At 41.8% G+C, this 21,398-nt stretch overlaps 1 protein-coding gene across 1 annotated transcript in view; it reads right to left on the bottom strand.

Moving 5' to 3' along the window:
* fam155a (family with sequence similarity 155 member A) overlaps positions 1-19,487 on the bottom strand; it is a 34,331-nt gene extending 14,844 nt beyond the window's left edge. Inside the window, exon 1 of the mRNA XM_027011762.2 lies at positions 18,281-19,487. Within this exon, the coding sequence (XP_026867563.1) occupies positions 18,281-18,985 (705 nt within the window). The 5' untranslated portion in view covers positions 18,986-19,487. The remainder of the gene's footprint in view (positions 1-18,280) is intronic.
* Positions 19,488-21,398: the final 1,911 nt, after the last annotated feature.

Here is a 21,398-nt window from a genome sequence, read left to right as displayed (position 1 = left end):
TGTGTTTGTTGTCCCTTATGCGAAACAGATAGATGACAGCTGGGGAATCCAATAAAGCAATAATACATAAGAGGATGTTATTGCTATTGGTACTGTGCTTCTGTGTATGACTGCACATGGTACCAGCAGCTACAGTGACGTACACCCTCCAGTTTCTTTCCTGTTCTATTCTTTTGTTCAACTGAATGCTGAATGAAAAGGCAAAATAATAATAATAATAATAATAATAATAAACAGAATACTATTTCTGATATAGAAACTGTTCTAAATACTAAGAGAAAATAGGTTCATGACTTATTTCAGATAATAAGGTTACACATTTATTGCATTTAGCTGATGCATTCATTTATCCAAAGCGACTTACAATGCCGATGGAACACACCTCGTGAGGGTTAAGGGCCTTGCTCAGGGGCCAAACAGTTTCAGAGCTCAAACTTGCAACCTTCTGATTACTAGTCTTGCCTTCATCACTTGCTAAACATTTGCCTGCTCACATCCAAATGTGAGGCTTCTGCAGACCAATATGGAGCATCATTAAGTTTTCAGTAAACCAGTTTCAAACCTTGGTGTAATATGATTGTGTATACCACTGGAACATAAATTAACCAATAGAAACTGTGGATTTTATAATGACTTGGAAGGGGCCTATGGGGAAAAGCCTACACCTAGTCCAGTTTTCCCAGTAGTCCAGTGTTCCTCAGTAGTCCAATTTCTCCAGTAGTTTAGTGTTTTCCGGTAGTCCAAGGTTCTCCAGTTACCATGAGTGCTCCTGCACTGCACAGTTGGGATTTTGGCTCTAATGCACCAAAATATCTACTCAGTTGACTAAGTTGACTTCCCCACAAATGCTGAAATGCAGAGTTCCAGAAGCACAAGAGGGAAACACTGATCTAAAGCTTTTCCAACTGCGATGATGACCTGTTACACAAACCTTTTGTTCCCTCCAGGGGTGGGTGAGCTAGGCTGGCCTTTACTCCCACCACTTTCCCTGCCCCCTCTCTTCCTCTCTTCATCTATTTAGCTTTCCATCCTGCACCACAACATTCTTCTGTTTCAGCCAGGGAAGACCATACTTTCCTGCACAATACATAGCTCAACTACGATCTCATGAATGCATTAATTGCATAAACTTGGAAACCAGGAAAAACCTGCACTGTGTTTTGGTTTATTTCAGATGCAGAAATGTATATTGTCTGTATACTCAAAATCACGGTGCATCATGGTTAATGTATTGAAATCTACAGAGGGCCAAATCATTCTCTAAGATGGCTGACATTCAAAATGGTCTACTATATGGCGAAAAGGAAGCAACATCTGGCACAGTGTCTGTCTCTCCCAGTATAATTCCATGCAGACATGTCACCATTAAACATTAGATCACAGCACTGTAACCAAGGGGTCTGCCAACTCACACAGTGTTAGTTACATTTTCTGAGTCAGTGATCTAAAAATGCGGTCGTGATTATGCCTTTTGGAGGGCAACATCCCTAAACAAAACATACAAACACACACAGACACACACACACACACACACACACACACACACACACACACACAAACACTAATTACAGGGACGGGGAAAACAGGGGCACCACAAATGACTTCTCCACCCCCTCGAGCCCTGAGTTGAGTCACTGCTTCCCCTAATGAACTGAGAGAACACACACACACACACACACACACGTCCACATATACTACTGGGCCAATCGTGAACCAGTTCAGACAGAGCAACACCTCCAAAACATGTGGCAGGCTTAAAAATAAGTAACAACCTTGACAGTGAAACAGCATTTACTTCTGATAGGATTACATAGAGATTGTTGTGCTCTACAGCGCATTAAAATATCAAGTTATTGTAAGCATTGTACAATAAGCATTGTAGGTAAGGACTTACATTAGCACTAGCACTAGCCCATTAGTGTATTGAGTTTCATGTAGCTTGCACCGCCTGAAGTAAATATTAGTAAATAGAGGAAAAAGACAAAATAATGTTAACACCAAACAGCACAGACACTTGTTGAACAGGATCAGCCCACACTCCTGAGGCCAATCAGTTACCCTGTGGATGCTTGAAACATTGGACTGCTTTTGTTTAGCACACCTGGTTACAGGCAGTTTTCATATGGCAATCTTGTATAAATATCAGCCTTTCAAGCCGATGTATTGTTCAGAGACACTGGGCCAGGAACTTCGGTACATTGGGTTCAGTAAGCATCCTGAGAGCTTTTGGCTAGTGGTTTTGAACAACTGTCCTGTTCAAGCGTTCATTTGCCAGCAGTATTCATTCAGTATTTTCTGTATTCAGTATATTCCTTTTCTTTCTTGTCTGTTCTACTTCAGTTTACTTTTAAATGCTGTGCTTGTTTTTGACATTGGCTGAGGTCCATCCTGTACTTGCATTCTAATGAGCTAATTAGCATCCTAACTTTAGCTAATAGAATTCTGGATGTTACTGATAGTTTTCCAGTATCGAGATAGTATTTCAGTATTGAATATAGCTTGAGTCATTCCTTTAATCTCTATTCAGCAAAGGAGAAAACAGTTGTTACAACCTTTCATTGCTATGTCTGTAATTTTAAAAAGTTGAGTTGAATAAAGTTCTGTTGTTTAAAAAAAACTTGGCCATGTTGGTCTGCATATCTTATATTGAGAAATACAAATCTTTTTGGAAACTAAACACATAATTTGTAAATTTGCAGATATTGATATGAAAAAACACATGAAGAAATACAAATAAATAAATAAATAAATAAATGAATAAATAAATGATAGTATTGGGTTAGAGGTGAGTTTGTTGATGATAGTATTGAGTTAGAGGTGAGTTTGTTGATAATAGTTTTATAGGCTCACTTTTGCCTCCACCAACATTTCCTTATTCTTTCTAACTCCCAGAAGCTATTTGTACAATCAGGAGACCAAATGGGGATTTTACTATAGAAAAGAAACTTATTCCACTGAAGTGCCTTCCAGATCCATCCACTACACTAAATATTTGTGTAATGTGGCCAGTATTCGTAACAGATGATAGTGTACTAGCCACTATCTTACATTATCCAAAAGTAGAACAGAAGAAGAGAGTAGAGATCCCTTATTTAAAAAAAAAATCTGAGGCAGCTGAATGAGTGTCACTTTATGCACTTCCTAACTAATGTCAAAAGGCTTTGGTAAAAGAAAAGGAGTTGGGAGCATTTCGGTGTTACTGGTGAAAATGCAGTGGAGTATATTTCAGGGAAGCATTTATTTCTTGAATTTTGAAAGTGGACAGAATTGGCTGCATTACAATACACTACAATGAGGTGATTATTTTATTCTGTTTGCAGAATGATTCTTATTGTGATGAAGTCACTTTGTTTAAGGTCCAGCAACATTGGTGCATAATTGGTTTTTCCAGTTTATTAACAAAGGATCCTGCAATGTCAAAAGCCTCCAGGAGTCAGCCGTGGACATGTTCAGATCTGTTTATCTGAGTACCCACGTGTGTGCATGTCTGCACATGCGTGTGTGTATATATTCATGTGTGCTGTTTGGGATAGAGGGGGTTTGCATGTGTCTTTGTGTGTGTGTTTTTGCATGAGTGTGTGTATGTGTGTGTGCGTGTGTGTGTGTGTGTGCGTGTATGTGCGTGTGTGTGTGTGTGTGTCTACATGTGTATGCTGTACATAAACTGCAGAGCTGTCCCAGCAGCATCTACCTCAGATGGAGGGGATACCTCCATCTGAGCAAACACATCAGTACTTCATCCCCAGTGCCAGAGAAATCCACTTCAAATAGAGCCTCCGCTTCAGGGGCTGACATCCTCAAGATCTGAGCCTCTTTCCCAGGTTCACTTCTTCAAAAGCACCTCCTTCCCAGTCCGGTTGTACACGTATATTCAGCAGGTGGAGGGTGTTTTCTCCTTTTTCTCTCTTTTACCCTCTTTCTTTCTTATGCACATCTGTCACGTCTCACGGAAAGCAGAGAAAAGAGCTGAAAGGAGAATGTAGTCCCCAAGGAAGCTAACAGCAGTGTGATGATGAGAAGGAAGAATAAAGCTCATTTCCAGAAACAACTGGATTGGAGTGGGAGAAAACGCAAAAAAAATCCTCTTAATCAAAGGAAATAAAGAATTGAACAGCATGCCTACATCCTAGTACGTTCTATGGGTCTAATTTCTTAAGTAAAGGCAGTATAATAAGGAGGTTGTTTAATTATTCAGTAGATTGAACCTGCAGCATAACGAATGGCACTGGTTAATGCTTCCAGCAAGCTTGTGAAGAGCTTCTGCCTAATATAAGGCTCTGGTAATGGCAGCACTAAACAGAAGCTGTTGCGAAACCTATGAACCGAAAAAAAATGTGTGACCAGCCATATGTTCCACTGCTCTTACAAATCTGATTTACGAGCTGATCTATAAGTCTGCGAATGCCAGTCGAACGCACTATATGAAGGAAGGAACCATCAACTACTGTGCTAGCACCTTAGGGCCCCCAAAGGACATTCTCACTGCATTTTACTCACTAGCTGGTTTTCAAGCAGCCTTTTACAGCTCCCTTGTGTAACAATGGATTTAATTTCATTTGGCGGTCTACTCCACACATGGGCACCTGTGTCAAGGAACAAGCCCCTTTTTAAATAGAGAAGTATGATGAGTCAATGTCACCAGGTTGGAAAGGACTCAGATGTATTTAATTATAGCACTCGTCTTGCGCACACACACAAAAGATGCACCTCACCTCTGCACTCACTAGATTAACCAGTGTGAACACACATTTAAGAGCTTCTATTCTAAGACGGAGAGCTCATCGTCACTCTTACAGTGCATTACTGTATGTGCCTGTGAACCATGTAAAACTCTTAAAGCCTATTCAAATGCACTTAGAAGGAAATTGGGAAACATATACCATAGTTCAGGAACCTCCGAATAAAAAGCACACCCAAATTTTAGAAAAACACATACGCACATATTTTTGGATAGACCTCATTATACAATGGAATGGATATCTTTTGAAATAAAGAAGCACAAAAGCCAAGTGTATTTTGTATAAGTTCTAAAAGAAAAATGTTTATATAATCTACATCCTCATAACATTAAGGTCTAAAGCCCCTTAGTGTGTAGTATTGAGGACTTAAAATATTCTCACACACATATAAACACCTCTGCATATTCAATACATGAGAATAAAGGGCATTCGAAAGATCTACTTAAGCGAGTATATTCTGGGTTGGGGGGCAAATGTCAGTTCTATGTCAACTATTGACATTTCATCTTTGTTATTAATACCAATTGAGACCAGAGTTACCAGCCTCTCTGCTTTGCATGACACATGGACATTTCCTTTCTTTATGTAAATGTGCCACAAAGGCGGATTATGAAAACTAGAATCCCCAGATTGCTTGCAATCACGATGACCTTGTAATCAAAAAGTGTCAAAGGAAGGTAAGAACCGCAGCATAAACACTGATCTATGTGAAAGGGCTACATAATAGAGACTTTAAACACCACGCAGACACTGCAAACAGAGAACATGCACTTTAAACACCTTCACAGATGCTTTGTTCTCAAATATGCATATCTTTACAAAGCTTAATCTCAGAAAGTCTGAACCACACAAATGTCACAATGTCAGAAACGCCATGTTTATGGAAAACTGTTGCATCTCTCTGTCTTTTCTCTCCCTCTTCTTCTCTCTTTCCTTGTCTCCTTCTCTCTCTGTCTTACTCTCTCCCTCATTTTATCTCTCTTCCCTGCCTGATTTTTTCATTCCAAATACCAAACCTTCATCTGTTCCCCCAGTGTCTTGATTTAGAGCAGTAGCACGTTGATCAAGAGCAGCTTAGTGACTTGCCTGCCCTGCCCCTGTTCTTCTGCCATGACAAAAGATAACAGATCAAACAGGGTGTAGAGGCCCATTTACTCAGGCCTAGGCTGCTTCATTAAGACTTTGACGCAAGTACCCAGGAAATTAAGTGATGGGGCAATGTGTGTGTGTGTGTGTGGGGGGGGGGGGGGTATAACCTGAAGCCAGAAAGCATCTTCACGGAGAAGGCTGAAAACAGGTCATTAATTTGTGCCAGTTCATCCATGGCAAATCCAAAGTAATCCAGTGCTATAGCATGTGTTGTGTCATCATAAGACTTCCTCTTTTTTAAACCACGAGGATCATACACCATGCAGTTATCCTAAACATGCTGGGTCTTTCTCTATGTGGCAGACAGCTTCCCTGTTATCTCCTGTGTACTGTGAGCCACATATCAATGTATCAATCAGGGCATACCCAGCTCAGCTTATTAGGAGCCAGAGCTTCCTGATTAAATTTCCCCTAGCACCACAAACATTACTACTGACCAATCATCAAGCCCTTTCCTGGCCCTCCCTTACTGAGCAGAGTTGTCCCTTAGAAACTGATCTGAGACCAGCAGTGAGGTTTCCCTGAAATATTCAAGGCTGGGGTTTTATTGTGAGTTCCTAGAACAAAGAGAAAATGCGTGATTCTTGTACAGGGGCACGGAGAAAGCAGGGCCCTCTGAAGTCTATAGGATTCCCCCCATCCTTGACAAAGTAAGAGGTGGCTTTGGACAGCTTTCTTAATGCAATTCTTATGGAGACATACTGAGTTGAGTATTAGGCAGTGCAGTAGATCTGGTGTATATATGAAATTCTTTGTCAAAATTTAATTCAGCAAATCAACAGAGATTTACTAAACAAGCCTTTACACAGGAGAGAGAGAAATAGATTTCCATTAATCTTCATTTTTATCAGTATAATTTTTATGGTTTATGTCAGTGTGTTGCTATGAATAGGAATCTTATCACAGTCTAATCAGTGAAATCTTTGTGTAACTGTGAATCAGCCTTGCTCAGCTGCACAAGAAGACTTAAGAGCACAGTCTGGGCTGTATTCAGTTCAGTTTGGGCCAAGCTCAGTTCATTCTGGGCTGAGCTCAGTTCAGTCTGAGCCGAGTCTGGGTGAGTGGAACCATCCCTACACTTTCACATCCACATGCTTTCACATACTTTCAGCATCATATCTCTAGGAAAACTCTGACACCTTTACAAAGAAGCAGAGAGAACATTGTGCTCCTGGAATGTTGCTCAAGGAAACAGGAAAGGGGCGAGAGGTTAGGTCTGTCCTGACAGAATGTGGATGTGTGGTTACTATTCGGTCTGAAGAAAGGGTTCAGCTCTGACCAGATGGCCTTAATGATGTGGTTTTCTCAGCCAACACAAAGTGTTTTTGAGCACTAATCAAAAAGTACAATTTTACAACATAGAGTAGAAATGAACTAGATCTGCTGTTTGACCAGAGTACATTTGACTAGTGATATTGCTTGTGCACTATAGAGTGAAATGTTGTGAAATATGCATACACTACATTTACTATAAATGAGTTTATTAATCTCTAAATTTAATGAAGGGTGAATTTTAATTACCTGTGAATTACTGACTACAAATAATAATCTGCTAGTACAACTCAAACTTTTCAAATCAAAAATGTAGGGAAACAAATGAATGAAACATCAAGGTATGTGGAGAGAACCTGAGAGGACACTGTGCACCTTGAACACATCCCGGGAGTATTAATGAGCGGTAGTGGGTAAATCAGAGAGACATGTGCTGAGGGAATGGTACTCTCAGCAGACCAGAAGCAGCTTGGTTAACTGCCCTAAACTGAAGCACTCATGAGAACCTCTGCTTTAAATGATCTTCTGGTTCAAATGTGGAGATCCATTTGGCTGTCATTCCTATATGGTTCACCCAAAATACTGTTGAACCTATTTAAATACCCATAAACTTCAGCTCTGTTGTATCATTGTATCAATGTCCTGGAGTACAGAGTCAAAAAGATCCAGACACTGCCTAAATACTTGTGACTAGCACAGTCATCAGGGGTCATGTCTGAAGTCCTGTCAACTGTATCTTATATTCCAACCTAACTTATATTTACTCTTCATAAACACTCATCCACTTTACTAAAACACCCCAAGCACCTATACTTACAGGTCAGTTTATGAGGCAAACCTTACAGGTGCATTTCACGGGTGTTTATTCACAGGCCAAGTTGTATCTGTTGTCATGCCAAAGCCTGACTGGCCCCTGCCATCCACTTTCTCACTGGATAATTCCAAAACACAGGCCCACTGGACATGATTCGGGTGACGGACACAGCAGTCTCTGCGACTGTGGTAGCCAGAGTGGGCATGCCCCTTGTATGAGTTTATCAGACACAGCAGTGCTACTGGAACTTTCACACATCATGTCAATGTCAGGTTGAGAGTGGTGTGCCACCAAAGAATGCCAACAGAGTGGCTATAGCATCTAACTTTACATCAACAAAGTTTTTGCAGTAAATAAATGTTTTAAAAACATAGATTTACTTTCCTGTTCATCTGCACTTTCTGTTTCCAAACATTGGATGTAGAATTAGAGCTGCTTGTTCTGGGGACGTACAAAGCCTTACTAAATGTTCCCCAGTGTTTCACAAGCAGTAAGGCACAGGAGAAACCCAGAGGTAGAGAATGTGCCAACCTCTCCCGCTGCCCCAGGGGAGCATAAAACTTTTGTCCACTGTGCCATACGTCCCACTGAGGGGGTGCCAGGCTCCAAGAGTGTGGATGCCAACACCATAGGAGTTCGACTCCCGTTAGATTGGGGAGGCAGATTGCTTTGGAGTAGGAATAGTGGGGTTGATGGATATCACTGGCTGACAACCAGATGACTCATTAGAAATATATTTCACATGCTGAAGTGCTTTCACTTAAAACTGCATCCGGTCTCACAACAATAGTTTTCGCCTTTATTTGTCACACCGCAGGACATCACCAAGGATGCTGTGATCTGCACCTCACTATCACACATCGTCTGTAGGACTGCAGAGAGGGATTTTTTTTTCACAAAGAGAAACAGGCCATATCTTACTGGCCATCGCACAGCGATCTTAGTATCATCTGCTAGCCAATCCCAGATTTTTTAAAATAAAAATGTAGCTACTGTGCTAGTGGTTAAGTGATAGAAAGGAAACATGATGAAATATGCTGTCATTAAGGTACAGTGGATTTTGATGTCAATGCCGAACTGGAAGCAAGACCACAGTGGTAGAACCTCTCTCTGCAAGGAGAGCAGGTAATGTCCCTCTCTGGCAGAAGCAATGTCCCTGAAGTTAGACTTGAAGCTTTGGACCCAAGTATAGCTGCACCTCAGTGCTGGAGTTGCTTTCCAACTTTTTCTAGACCTAGCGTGTAGCCTCGCCTACACCTCCTGGTAATGACACATTGAACTTAGCAATGTAGGACAAAATTACCCAGCATAACAGCAGGTATGAGTAGCCAGTAGTTTCCTGCATGGTGGGGTGCCGTGGTCATAATCTCAGCAGTTAGCTCCACTTTGCTTGTCCGCGGAAGGCCAAACGGAGCATCAGTGCCAACAAAGGCAAGTGATTACAGTCATTAACACCACTTACAGGACATGTAATGGGCAGGTGAATTAGCTTTAGGTCCAGCTATGTGTTCTGCAGTCTCTCTCTTATCTATCTTATTTCTCCCTCAGCAGCAGACTCAGTGGTCTGAGCATAGGCAGAAGACACACCCTCGCAACCCCCTGCTAGGCGGGGCTTGGCCCTAGTGCCACACCCACAGTGCTATACCTTTTTATTATTTATTTTTGTTCAAGAGTAGAAATAAATAAATCATAAAAATACAGATAATGCTTCAACAAAGAGTGAGCTATATCCATGTTGCAGAATGTTAGCAGTTAGCAGAAAGCAAAACAGCCAAGCAGTGCACAAACATGCCTAAAACATACCTAAAACATACCTCAAATATGCAGCAGTGTACTATTATCACATCCAGCAGTGACAAGTAGCCAGAAGAAGAGAACAGAGAGCTGGCAAACCCCACCACCCACTAAGCAGTAGCTAACTAGCACATCGGGCAGATTCTCATCTCTGATTGATGGGTACAGATGCAACCAACGTTTGGAGCTCTTTCTCCTCCCTCTGTGCCTTTGTCCACCTCATCACATCCTAAAATATGACAGGCTTGGTAACAATGACAACAAGCCCAAGACTGTTGATCTGCTAATCTCAAACCTGCCTAGAAAGCAGTGAATTTCCAACCGAGCATTTTCCTTGTATATTGGAAATGCTGTAGTAAATTATCTTTTTCAGTCAATACGCAACTGTTTAGACAACCTTTTTGTTTGGAGTGATTGTTTTTTAAATGAACAAAATCAGCACAAAAAAGGTTCGCAGAAATAAATAAATGATAATGGGCAGAAATAATCAGCGAGGCAGAATGGTACAATGATAGAGTGAATTACCCTGCTGTGCTACAGCCTGGGGGTAATGTTACAACCTTCGAGATAGAATTACATTTTTATTAATCAAGACCAATGGTAAAATAGTAGGCCATTCACTGACACTCCTCAAACAGCACCATGCAGTTGTTTGGTGTTTATGTTAACCATCTAGCTATGAGGCCCAACTAGCTATGAGGTGGGCAGGTCTAAAATAAATGCAGAGTTCTGGAGTGGTATACGGCAGATAAGTGGCCAATAATTGAGCTAAATTATGATCACTGAGCATTGGGATTAAGATTTGCTTCTCTTTTTGCTGGATTGAGTAGAACCAGTGTATCTTATGTTTCAGGAGACCCACTGGACTTCTACCTCACAGCATAGGTGTAGGGACTGAATCTCTTGGCTCAGATAGGTTTCTTATTTTCCTTGGCACAGGCAAAGCTGTTTTTCTGGTGCTAGCACTTTGGAAATATGTACATTATATGGTTCTTTCTCCAAGGATCTGTATTTTCACAATATGGACAGTTAAGGACATGCAGATGTTCAAGTAGTCATGACAGACATACACAGGTAAAGACCGTGTCCCTGGGCTCCTCAGTGTGCTATTCTGTCTCCCCACAGCTCTGACTATAAGTCGCCCTATTAAATAGTGTGGGGTGGATGTAAAGTGTGAAATCATTTTTATCTAAGAAGGAAGTCCTCTGCTGGATATCTGGCAGCTATCAAAGAATCTGTTGCCATTAAAACCACACTAGAGGCTCTTGATAAGGGCACTGCTATTTTCAGCGCTACACACTCCATCAGTTATGTTTATGCTTATGTAGGAGGTGGGGAGAGTTCTCTTCACCTTAACCTCACATATTCTATATGTTTTAGATATTTATGACATCATTTTCTTGCCTAATGCTACAGTGAGCAATAACATGGAACATAGCTTTGTAACTTACATAATGTCTTAATGAGAGTTAATCTGTTTAAATGGGTTTGGTGTATTCTATCAGGCAGACTTACTAAAGGAACCCCTACATGTTAAAGCCATGGGCTGCTGTTAACCTTATCAGCTTAACTGTAAAGGGTCTAAATCTGTAAAGGGTCTAAATCTACTTCATTATGTTTTGTCACTATGTCTGATTTAATGCTGCAGTACACCAGTGCCACCAAACTACTGCAGTGCGAGGGCCCTCTGGCTGGGTTTCTCTGTGTGTACGATCGCTAAACTCTGGCAGACCAAGGTGTCTCACAGCCCTTTGTTGGCAGCGGGAGAAGATGAATGAAGATTGACGTCAAACTCGCCGTGCCTGATTAATTTGCTGTACTGTCTCCTTGGTGACATGCACTCAAAGGCAAAGCTGACCTGCGCTGTGGCATGGTGACCTTCATACGCAGAGAACCAGCCGGCGGCGTAACTTCAGCATTCGTGCCTGCCGCAAAGGGAAGATCAGTCCAGTCTCTGAACAGGACTGGTTGCAGTGGACTTAGGGGACTGCTGTCATCGTGTTTGTGTGCATGAATGTTTGACTGGTGTGTGTGTGTGTGTGTGTGTGTGTGTGTGTGTGTGTGTGTGTGTGTGTATGTGTGTATGCACGCTGGCATACTCTATGTCTATAAAGTGTTAAAGTGTGTGTGTGTTTGTGTGTGTGTGTATGTGTGTCCTGTTTTTGCAGATCCTCCTCTCCTCCTCTGCAGCAGTAGCAGTCAATGCTCAGGGACATTGACCTTGGCGTGCCTGTGTGTTCCACACTGCCAGGCTGCAGAAGCCTGTGGCAGGCTTTTATGAATGAGCAAACATGCTCCGCATTCTAATGCCGTCATGGAGACCTGACCTGAGGCTCGGCCTCGACACACAGCCACGCCCCTCATGCAAGACCTAACCACTCCTCAGCTTTGCTTTCATAAAGTCAGGGGAATTCTAATAAGGCCCAGCTCCCACGCCCATCCTGACCCTATCCAATGGAAAGCTCTGCTTTATTAAACATGCAGGTAATGGCTGGCTGGCTACCAGGTTATCTGAAGACCAAAGCATGTCTGTATATCTTATTTATGTAAAAATCACTGCATCAGCTGTGAGAGATATGGAAAGCACTGTATATTAAAAGTAGCTGTATAATAGTTGCCTATGTCTACTCCTGTCATACATTATTACTCTGATTACCACTCTGATTAACACTATTACATCTCTTGTATCATCAACACTAGCATCAGAAAAACTGCTGAGCCTATTTTACTATGAATACTACATTTAAAAGTTATTAATTGGAGGACGATAAACACTAACTTGTCTAATTCAACACTGTATCATAACACTTCTTTCAGTCTTACCTCTCGGTGTTTCAACTGAAGTTGTGCTAAACTGAGAAGGGTGCTGACAACAGTCATTCACAGTGTCATTGTCCAGACACATTGGTTGGTTGTGAAATTCAGGAAAGCAATGAGGTGCTGAATGAACAGTCAGGGGATGAGTACTGCCCCTGCTAATGAACAGTCAGGGGATGAGTATCCCCCCTGCTAATGAACAGTCAGGGGATGAGAATTCCCCCTGCTAAGATGAACCTGAATAAATAGTCAGGGGATGAGTATTCCCCCCCCCCCCCACTAATGAACAGTCAGGGGATGTGTATCCCACTTGCTAAGATGGACTTGAATGTATAATCATGAATAATCAGGGGATGAGTATCCCCCCCTGCTAAACTGAACATCCCCCATTAGGATAATTACAAAATCACCAGATTAAGGCACCACTCAAAATGTCAGTTATTCAGTACTGTTACTCCATTCCACTCCATTTTAATAACAACCACTGCTCTCTCTCTCTCTCTGTCTGTTTCTCTCTCTCTCTCTCCATGAAACAACCCATGCATGTCACAGTCAGTTGCAGCAGCATGTTCCTTGCTATGAGTTGCCACATTATTTATGTGGGCTAGGGCCATGTTGTTAGTAGGGCGATGTGATGCATTCTGTGATTCTGGAACAACAAAGTGATGAACCTGCTCCTTAGCTTGCAATAAAGGAATGGATCCAGAACACCAATGGCAATACATTTCTGAGGCTGCATACAGTTACCATGCTATTACAGACTAGGAGTGAGCAAATGATATATTTATATTTTAGATACCAGCTTCCAGAGCTGAGGAAGTGAAGAATGTTCAGTAAGTCCACAGCTGAGGAAGTGACATAACTTCATAACTTCAGAGCTGAGAAAGTGATGTAATTTCAGTAAGTTCAGAGCTGAGGAAGTCAAAGTCAAATTGCAACCTCATCCTAATGCAGTCTTTTTTGTTTGTTTGGATTTTTTTGTTGATGTTTATTAGCAAGGATTTACAATCATGACATTACAGTATTTGAATTACACAGACTGTCAGTGTTAATGCTTTTTGGGGGGGAAAGATTTAGTGTTACAACTCTAGGAAAGGTGCAGAGGCTGTCAATTTCATATAGGAAAACTGTGACTTATTTATAAGCACTAAATAGTAATGCCATTTTTTTCATTTCCAGGTCTTCATTCATTTGTCATTGTTTCTTCTTATTTTCTCATTCATTTCTCATTTTTCTTAACAATGCAGCAATCACAAGGGTTGGAAACAAGACCAAGGAGGAGTCTGCAATGAGACACATGAAGTAATAGCTTGCCTGAAGGAGCATAATAAAGTACAAGCAAGGAGTCTCTGTAAACATAATGAAGTGAGAGTCTGGATTAGCAGAATTTGCATTTTAAAACCCAGTCTTTATCTTATAATAATGGCCGATGTTGAATGCCATCGGGAGGGTCCAATCATGTTAAAGCTATGGTAGGCTTAGGAAGCAACTCAATCACTATTGGCATTATCAGGTTACAGCTGGGGCCAACTTTCAGAACGGGAGTTGTACAATTATATTAGCGTAGACCGTGCATGAACATAATGTCTCGCTATCTTCTGTTAGCTGAAGTGTGTACAGTGGAAAGAAAGAAAGAAAGAAAGAAAGAAAGAAAGAAAGAAAGAAAGAAAAAGATTGAAATGGAAAAGAACTGAGTTGTATGATTAATGTAGACATATAAATCATAGGCATAAAGTAATATCATAGACATAGGCATACAATGTTTATATAGCCCAGTGAAGCAGTGTGAAATGCTCAGTCCATGTATCGGATGTTTTGTTCATCTTTACTCTGAGCTGCTACATGGACAGCACTGTTTCTTACCTGGGCTCCACTCTCTGAACAATTTTAAGATATGTGTCACTTAACAAAGTGGTTGATTTACAGGAGAGCAGTAAGTGTAACAACAGCAGGCTAGCTGCAGCACAGTAATTAAATGCTTCAGCGATACAGCCGACAACCGGACGGAATCACGGTGCCGGGATCAGTTCTCGGGTTGAAAACACTTCATGATATCTGGACAACTTGGATGTCAGATAAAATGGCAGCAAAGTCTAAACTTGAGCAGCTGGTCATGTGACACTCAGCCCATGCATGCCTGCTCCGTGCTCAGGGATTTAAGGGCTCGTGAGTGAGACAAAAGCCATCTTGATGGAAGGAACTGGCTGTCGGAGTGATTTTCACCCTCTGCCTTACAGTTCTCACTCCTGTGAGCTACTCAATCAATGGCTGGTGATCGCAAGGAGACATTAGCACGGTCCGAGAAATGCTAAAAGTAGCAGCAGCACCATGGTCACGGCTGTGCTGAACTCAATGCGTTGGCTAAGAATAGCACACTATTGAGTAAGAACATGTCTATATCCTCTCCTCACCTGGTGTGTTTTCCCCCTCAGTAAATGGTTGGACCTGCTGGAGAGCACGTTTACTTCCGTTCTTTTTTTTAGCATCCCCACCCCCCACACAAGGACATATACACACACATGCACGTATGCACACACACATGTAAGCGCCACTTCCTGCCACACATAGTCAGTCATGGTGCAGAGGCAGTGGCTGATTAAATCAACCTGAGGGCTGATCTGGCTGTCACAGTGATTACCCACTCTCTCTCTCTCTCTCTCTCTCTCTCTCTCTCTCTCTCTCTCTCTCATTCTGTCTCTCTCTCCCCCTCTTTCTCAATGCTTCATCTCTCCAGATATCTCCCTGTCACACTCTCTCACATTTATCTCACACCATCCTTCTCTCTCTCTCTCTCTCTCTCTCTCTCATTCTGTCTCTTTCACTCTCTCCCTTTCTCTCTCCCTCTTTCGATCTTTCTCTCCCTCTTTCTTTCTTTCTCTCACTATTTCAACCTCTCATCCTCACTTTCTCTCTCTCCAGCTCTCTCTCTCTTTCTCTCTCTCATTCACTCTCACACTCTCTTTCTGCATCTGGCTATCTCTTAGCAGCTGCCTGTCAGAAGCTCAGATTGAGTTCTGCCACCTTCCTCCACATCAATGATTCCATTCAGATTTGTTCAGGGGAACTGCTGTACCGGTGTGTGGAGAATCAACTGGGTACTTTCGCAATTGCTTGCAGAAGAAGCGTCACAACATCATAGCATCGTAGGATGCTTCACACACCCATTAAAGTCATTGATAAACTCTGAAAATCATTTCTAGAGATCCTTTTCAGAAAACACAACGTTGATCATACACACTCTCTGGGATGTGCAAAATGGCCTTAACAGCAAACCATGTCCTTTTGTGGCAATATAAAGATGCGCGCACGCACACACACACACACACACACACACACACACACACACACACACACACACACACACACACACACACACACACACACACACACACACAGACAAATACAGTGGGGCAATATTGTGTATATTATATATGACAAAATCGACAATGTTCTTCTTCCCAATGTTGCCTTTAACTGCAATACCGATTTAGTCTAAGTTTTCAGTCTGATCCACTCCATAGGTTACATCAGGTAATTTCCCAATAATAAACTCCATTTGCATAAGACGCATAGCAATAATTTCCAACTCAAGATCTTTACCTATATATATAAACAAACAAAACAAAATCCACCTGTTGCTATATAGATCGCTAGGCGAGGAGGCTCACAGTTGGGGATTATCGTACTAAATTGGGACGGTTTTTATGAGGCTATTGAAAAATGTTCCTTATAAATATGATCCATCATAATGCTCGGTCAAATGATACTAAATTAATACATATAAAACTCGTCAGGCTTAAGCACGGTAATAATGACGTGGCAGAAAAACTGCAGGCTATAGTAGGCCTAAAATTGGTAAACAACAGTTCTCCCACTACATGATTACCGCCAGCTTAATACGATTGTTGGTCGGTATGCTTTCAAAATATTGTGAATATGATTACAAAATATTACGATCCCCTAAAATATTTTTTAAATATAAACTCGATATTGTGTTCAAGTTTGGTTGTGGAGATTAGCCTATCTGTACCAACGGTCTTGGAACAATAAGTCGGAGCGTGTCACACATCTGCATCGTTGTTTGCTCTGGAGACATTTCAAACGGAATAACAAGTGGCGGTGTGTGCTGGCCTCTCTGCCCGCGTGCATTATGCAGCTGCGGTAGAAAATAGTTTTCCAACCCTCTCCACACGTTGAAGCATGAAATCTATGACAGCAGTAGTCTAGTAGATACCGTCTAGTAGAACGCCATCAAAGTATGTTCGTGTTACTCTTTTATACCTTATTCAGCTGTCTTTGTAATGAGCCTCTCACGTGCCACTTTATCGCTTCCAAAAAAAACTTATGATTTCATCTTGTAAAGAATTGCCTATAAACTGCTGCAAAACATATTTAATTCTGCTGAAGTCAGACCCACACACTGGGACACACGTAGGAGACAACGCCGTTTCAGAACCATGTACAATTGCCTACAATCAGGCTACCTTATTGTCATTAATGACGTCTTAAATGGCGAACTGGTGAGGGGAGAAGATATTATATGTACCATCACGCCCCATCACGTCCTTTGAACCGCAGGTAGTATATGAAAACAAACATAAAGCAAGCTAGTTTAGCCAAAGCATGGCTCTTAATAATTCGCCAGTGGACCGAGTACAGATCCATGGACAGTGAATATTCCTTTCTCTCCACACTCTTGATATGAGTTTGTGAACAAGAATCTTTTTTCTCGTCAAATTAACCGCTAATGAAACATAACACGTCGGCCTCTTATTCACCATCTTATCTCCAACTCGCTGCTTCATTTTAAAAAGGCGCCTCGCACCAGGTTCTCGGTAAATGTTTGACTATCAATTACAACCCTGCAACAAAGAGTAGAGAATATGGCATGATCGTTTCCTTATCAGCACAGAAACCACACAGCGAGCCATTTGGGGCCTTTTTTCCTCGCAAGGAGTGATCCATTTAAGATGACAACGGTAGCTAGAAATTAACCTTAATACCAAGTTTATGGTGGTTAAGAGGGCGCGCTGTTTCAGCGCGCGCAGAGTGATGTGCAAACAAAGCTAAATGAAGGAAAGCTCTTCTGACAGATCAGCCGAGAAACCACCGTTGCCCTATTAGTGTTATTGAAATGTACTCAGTGTGGAGTGGGTCGGACGGGAACGAACACCTGGTGGAGCTGCTGCTGCTGGGCCTATAAGCTATTTCCTCTACACAGTCAGAAAGGCGCCTGCACCTGCGCGCTATACAATGACGCACATACGTTGAAAGATTGGCTTCGCAGCTGTTCGTGCACAGAGTAACCTTGGATCAGCGGCAATCTTTAATACTCTCCAGAACTGCCCGGAACAATGCAGACTATGTATTGATCATTTTACTTAAGATACTGTATAGTCTACATAATGTGATTGCAACAGAAATTGATAACTTTAATTAGCAAAGAAAAATCTTCTTGTTATTCCAGAAGGGCATCCTGATCTTCTTTTGCCTGAAAAGAGACTTTTGGCGACGTATCAGCGCAATGGTCGCACAGCAGTTAAATCAAGCAAGTATCTAATATCAAATGCACTTTTGCCTACCAAGAGCCATCTCCATGAAACTGTCATCAGTTACCATGACGACTAGATTGGAAGACCCAACTCTATTGACTGAAAGCAGAGGGACTGAGAGAATGGAGCTCCGCGAGCCTTACCCTGCATTCATCCATGCATGTCCTTACAGAGTATACATCCGTCTCGTATCTTTCTGTCATGATCTCAAATTCCTCGTATTTCTCCTGAGCGTGCAGGTCGTAGCGCTGGTACGCCTGGACGCACTGGCTGCATCTGGACAGATCGTTCATTATCACGTCAAGGCTGCAGGTCAAATTGTCAGGACTTGACCCGTTAAACAGATCCATAAGAGAGTAAGAGTTACAAAAGGAAAGGTACAAATCCTTTAGGTCCACCGACCGCGTCCCGTTCGTTTCCGAAAGGCCCGTACACAAGTGGTCAGCGTTGACAAAAGTAAAGCAGTTTTTGGACAAACTATCCGCGTGACAAGTTTCTAGACTCCACGTAGGTTTGGTAGAATTCTCTATAAAAATAGCATCTTCGTTTCTTCTGAGGCTGCTGTTTGCTGGAGGGAGATTGGGTTTGGGGTTTACGCTCGGGTACGCACCAGTGTCCACTGAGGCTAACTTGTCAGGCTCCTTGTCTCGGGTCCCTGTCGATTTGGCCTCGGCGCAGAACCACAGATGATCAGAAAGCAACACGGTTAAAAACAGGAGGGACGCTAATGACAGTCGCCATCGCTGGGCCCTCTCGGAGTCGGTGAATGGCTTCTCGTTCTCGCGGGGTGCAAACCAGATTTTTAAGCCGTCATCTCGCTGCCGACACTTCCAAGCACCGCTGGTCATATTTTGGGAAAGCGCAGCACTGGCTGACTCCACCGTGGGTTTTTTTCTGCCACAACAGTCATTGACGTGAAGTCTGTCTTTCGTCTTTTTCCCACTAAACGATAGCTTGCAAGTGGTCCTGTCTTACCTCCGCGATTATCTGCAATTCCCAATCAATTAGTATATTCAGGGGGATTACTGCGTACATTGTCGAATCCCCATTCTCCGCGATTCTCTAGAGAAAAACCCAGTTATCTGTAGCAACATGTCTCTCCGTTTTCGTCTATCACGGGTTCCGCTCTCGCCCTTTGCGCAGACCCGCTATACGTTCGAGCCGCTACCTAGCCGCTCGCTCTGATTCCGGGGTTTCTGATTAGAAGCGCAGGGACTTGTTTCAACGCTCCGATTTTCGCTTCCGTGTCCGTGCAAGGTGGGCTCCTTTCTCTCGATATTAGCGGTCATCTTGGTCTAATGTTAAGGTGCTACCTCGTTCGCCTTGAACTAGTTACTGATAACAGGCTCGTTTGCGTCACCTAAAGCGCTTTGAATGATCTGTCCTGGCGAACCGGCAAACATGCAAACTGTTGATACTAACAGATCGATCTGCAGTGACCATTTTCTGTTTCAATAAACAAGAAACAGTATCAGCAGGTTTTACACCAATTAAAATAAGCACATAATTGGGTCTATAAATGTAAAGAAATTACCACAAAATTTTTTTTAAAAAAATACAGGACTACGTATAGATTTAAAATAATGATAAAAATACTTTTGTATGTCAAAATAATGCTGGTCTCAGATAAAATCAGACATTACATTTTTGTTCGAAACTGACAGGCTGTAAATTTGGGCATCTAATTAGATATTGATTTCTCTCGTGTATAAATTCTATGTCAGCAACATCAGAACACTCCCACTAACGGATCGCGGCAAATGATAGTTAAGGGCCCTTTAAATGTCGTAAAACCTGGAAGTAGCCTATTCCACTTGAATCCCATAGCACTCCAGTTTATTGCAATCTTCTGTAGAAAATGAGTCCCTTTTTAAGTTATTTTTTTACCGCTTGGTTACCAATACTAAGCGGGGAGAAATGTAAACGAATGTGGCTGGATATCCTTGATATAAGAATGCACAGTGCTGTTTATTCTGGTTTTTAGAATGCACAGTCTTATATACTAATCAGACCTATGGTGTTTTATGTACACGTGAAAAGCTTTTATTCTAGAGTGTTTATGAATAAAGCTGACGCTAGTCTACTTCACATAAAGGCTTTAGAAAAACGAGCCAAAGTACTGGGCAGGTACTCAGTGGTTGGTCCCTGCTTTTCTATTTTGTCTCACAGTGGACAACCATATGGTATAGTGTTAACCTGTCTCTCACTCACACACACACACACACACACACACACACACACACACACACACACACACACACACACACACACACACACACACACACACACACACACACACACACACACACAGCATGTTTTGACCCAAAGTCTGACACATGAGAGGAGCTAATCAGCAGCATATGTGTCCTAAGTATCCATGTTTTTCACCAGATCTCTTCTGAAGAACTGGCTTGTGGTGTGTTTGAATGGGCTGGTGACAAAATCTTTACTGATAATGCAATAAAAGTGGACTCCTTTTAAAAGCAGATTTCATATTAAGCTATGTACATTAAATTATATTCACATTACAGTGAAATTATTTGTGTATACTTAATGTTATACATTACACATATGATACAGTAATTAAATTGCTTCACGTTAGGTTAATACTAAATTAGTGATATTGTTATTAACATACATATAATCAAAAAGATAAAAGATGCTCTTAAACTTCATTTTGAGTGAATAAGTCACTTCATTCTAATTTGTTTCAAATTATCTGCATCAACTGAATTTGTAACATTTACCATGAAAGCAGGTTAAGGACACATCTAACAGTAGTAGGTCCAATCTCATTGCCATTCTCTTTCTATTCGATTAGCTGTGAGACACATTGCCTGGTTGACTGGAGTCCTCTAGATTGCTGCTGCAGGAAGTCAAAGTAATACTACCTTGAAATTGAGGCCAATAGGTAATCAGCAGTGAAGTGTTGTTTTTTTGTGACATTATATGTATTTAATGGTATATTGTGGTTTTACAAGAACACAGGGAAAGCCTCAACAGTCCCTTGACATGGAGAAAAAGAGAGAGAAAGCAAGAGAGAGAGACAGAGATACTACCTGCTTATTTTCAAATGAAAGATATGGGGCCTTTAAAATTGGCATGTAGCATTTGGCCTAGATTTGCTGGACTTGTAAAACTCAGCCAGAGGGGTCTGTGTTTGTCCAAATATTCCAGCATCAAAGAGGGCTACCCTGACTCCCTCTATTAAACTCTGACAAGGGCTGAATAATACGAGAGAGAGAGAGAGAGAGAGAGAGA

The sequence above is a fragment of the Electrophorus electricus genome, chromosome 16, assembly GCF_013358815.1.
Source record: "Electrophorus electricus isolate fEleEle1 chromosome 16, fEleEle1.pri, whole genome shotgun sequence".
Classification (NCBI taxonomy): Eukaryota; Metazoa; Chordata; class Actinopteri; order Gymnotiformes; family Gymnotidae; genus Electrophorus; species Electrophorus electricus.
This window is presented reverse-complemented; position numbering and strand designations above follow the sequence as displayed.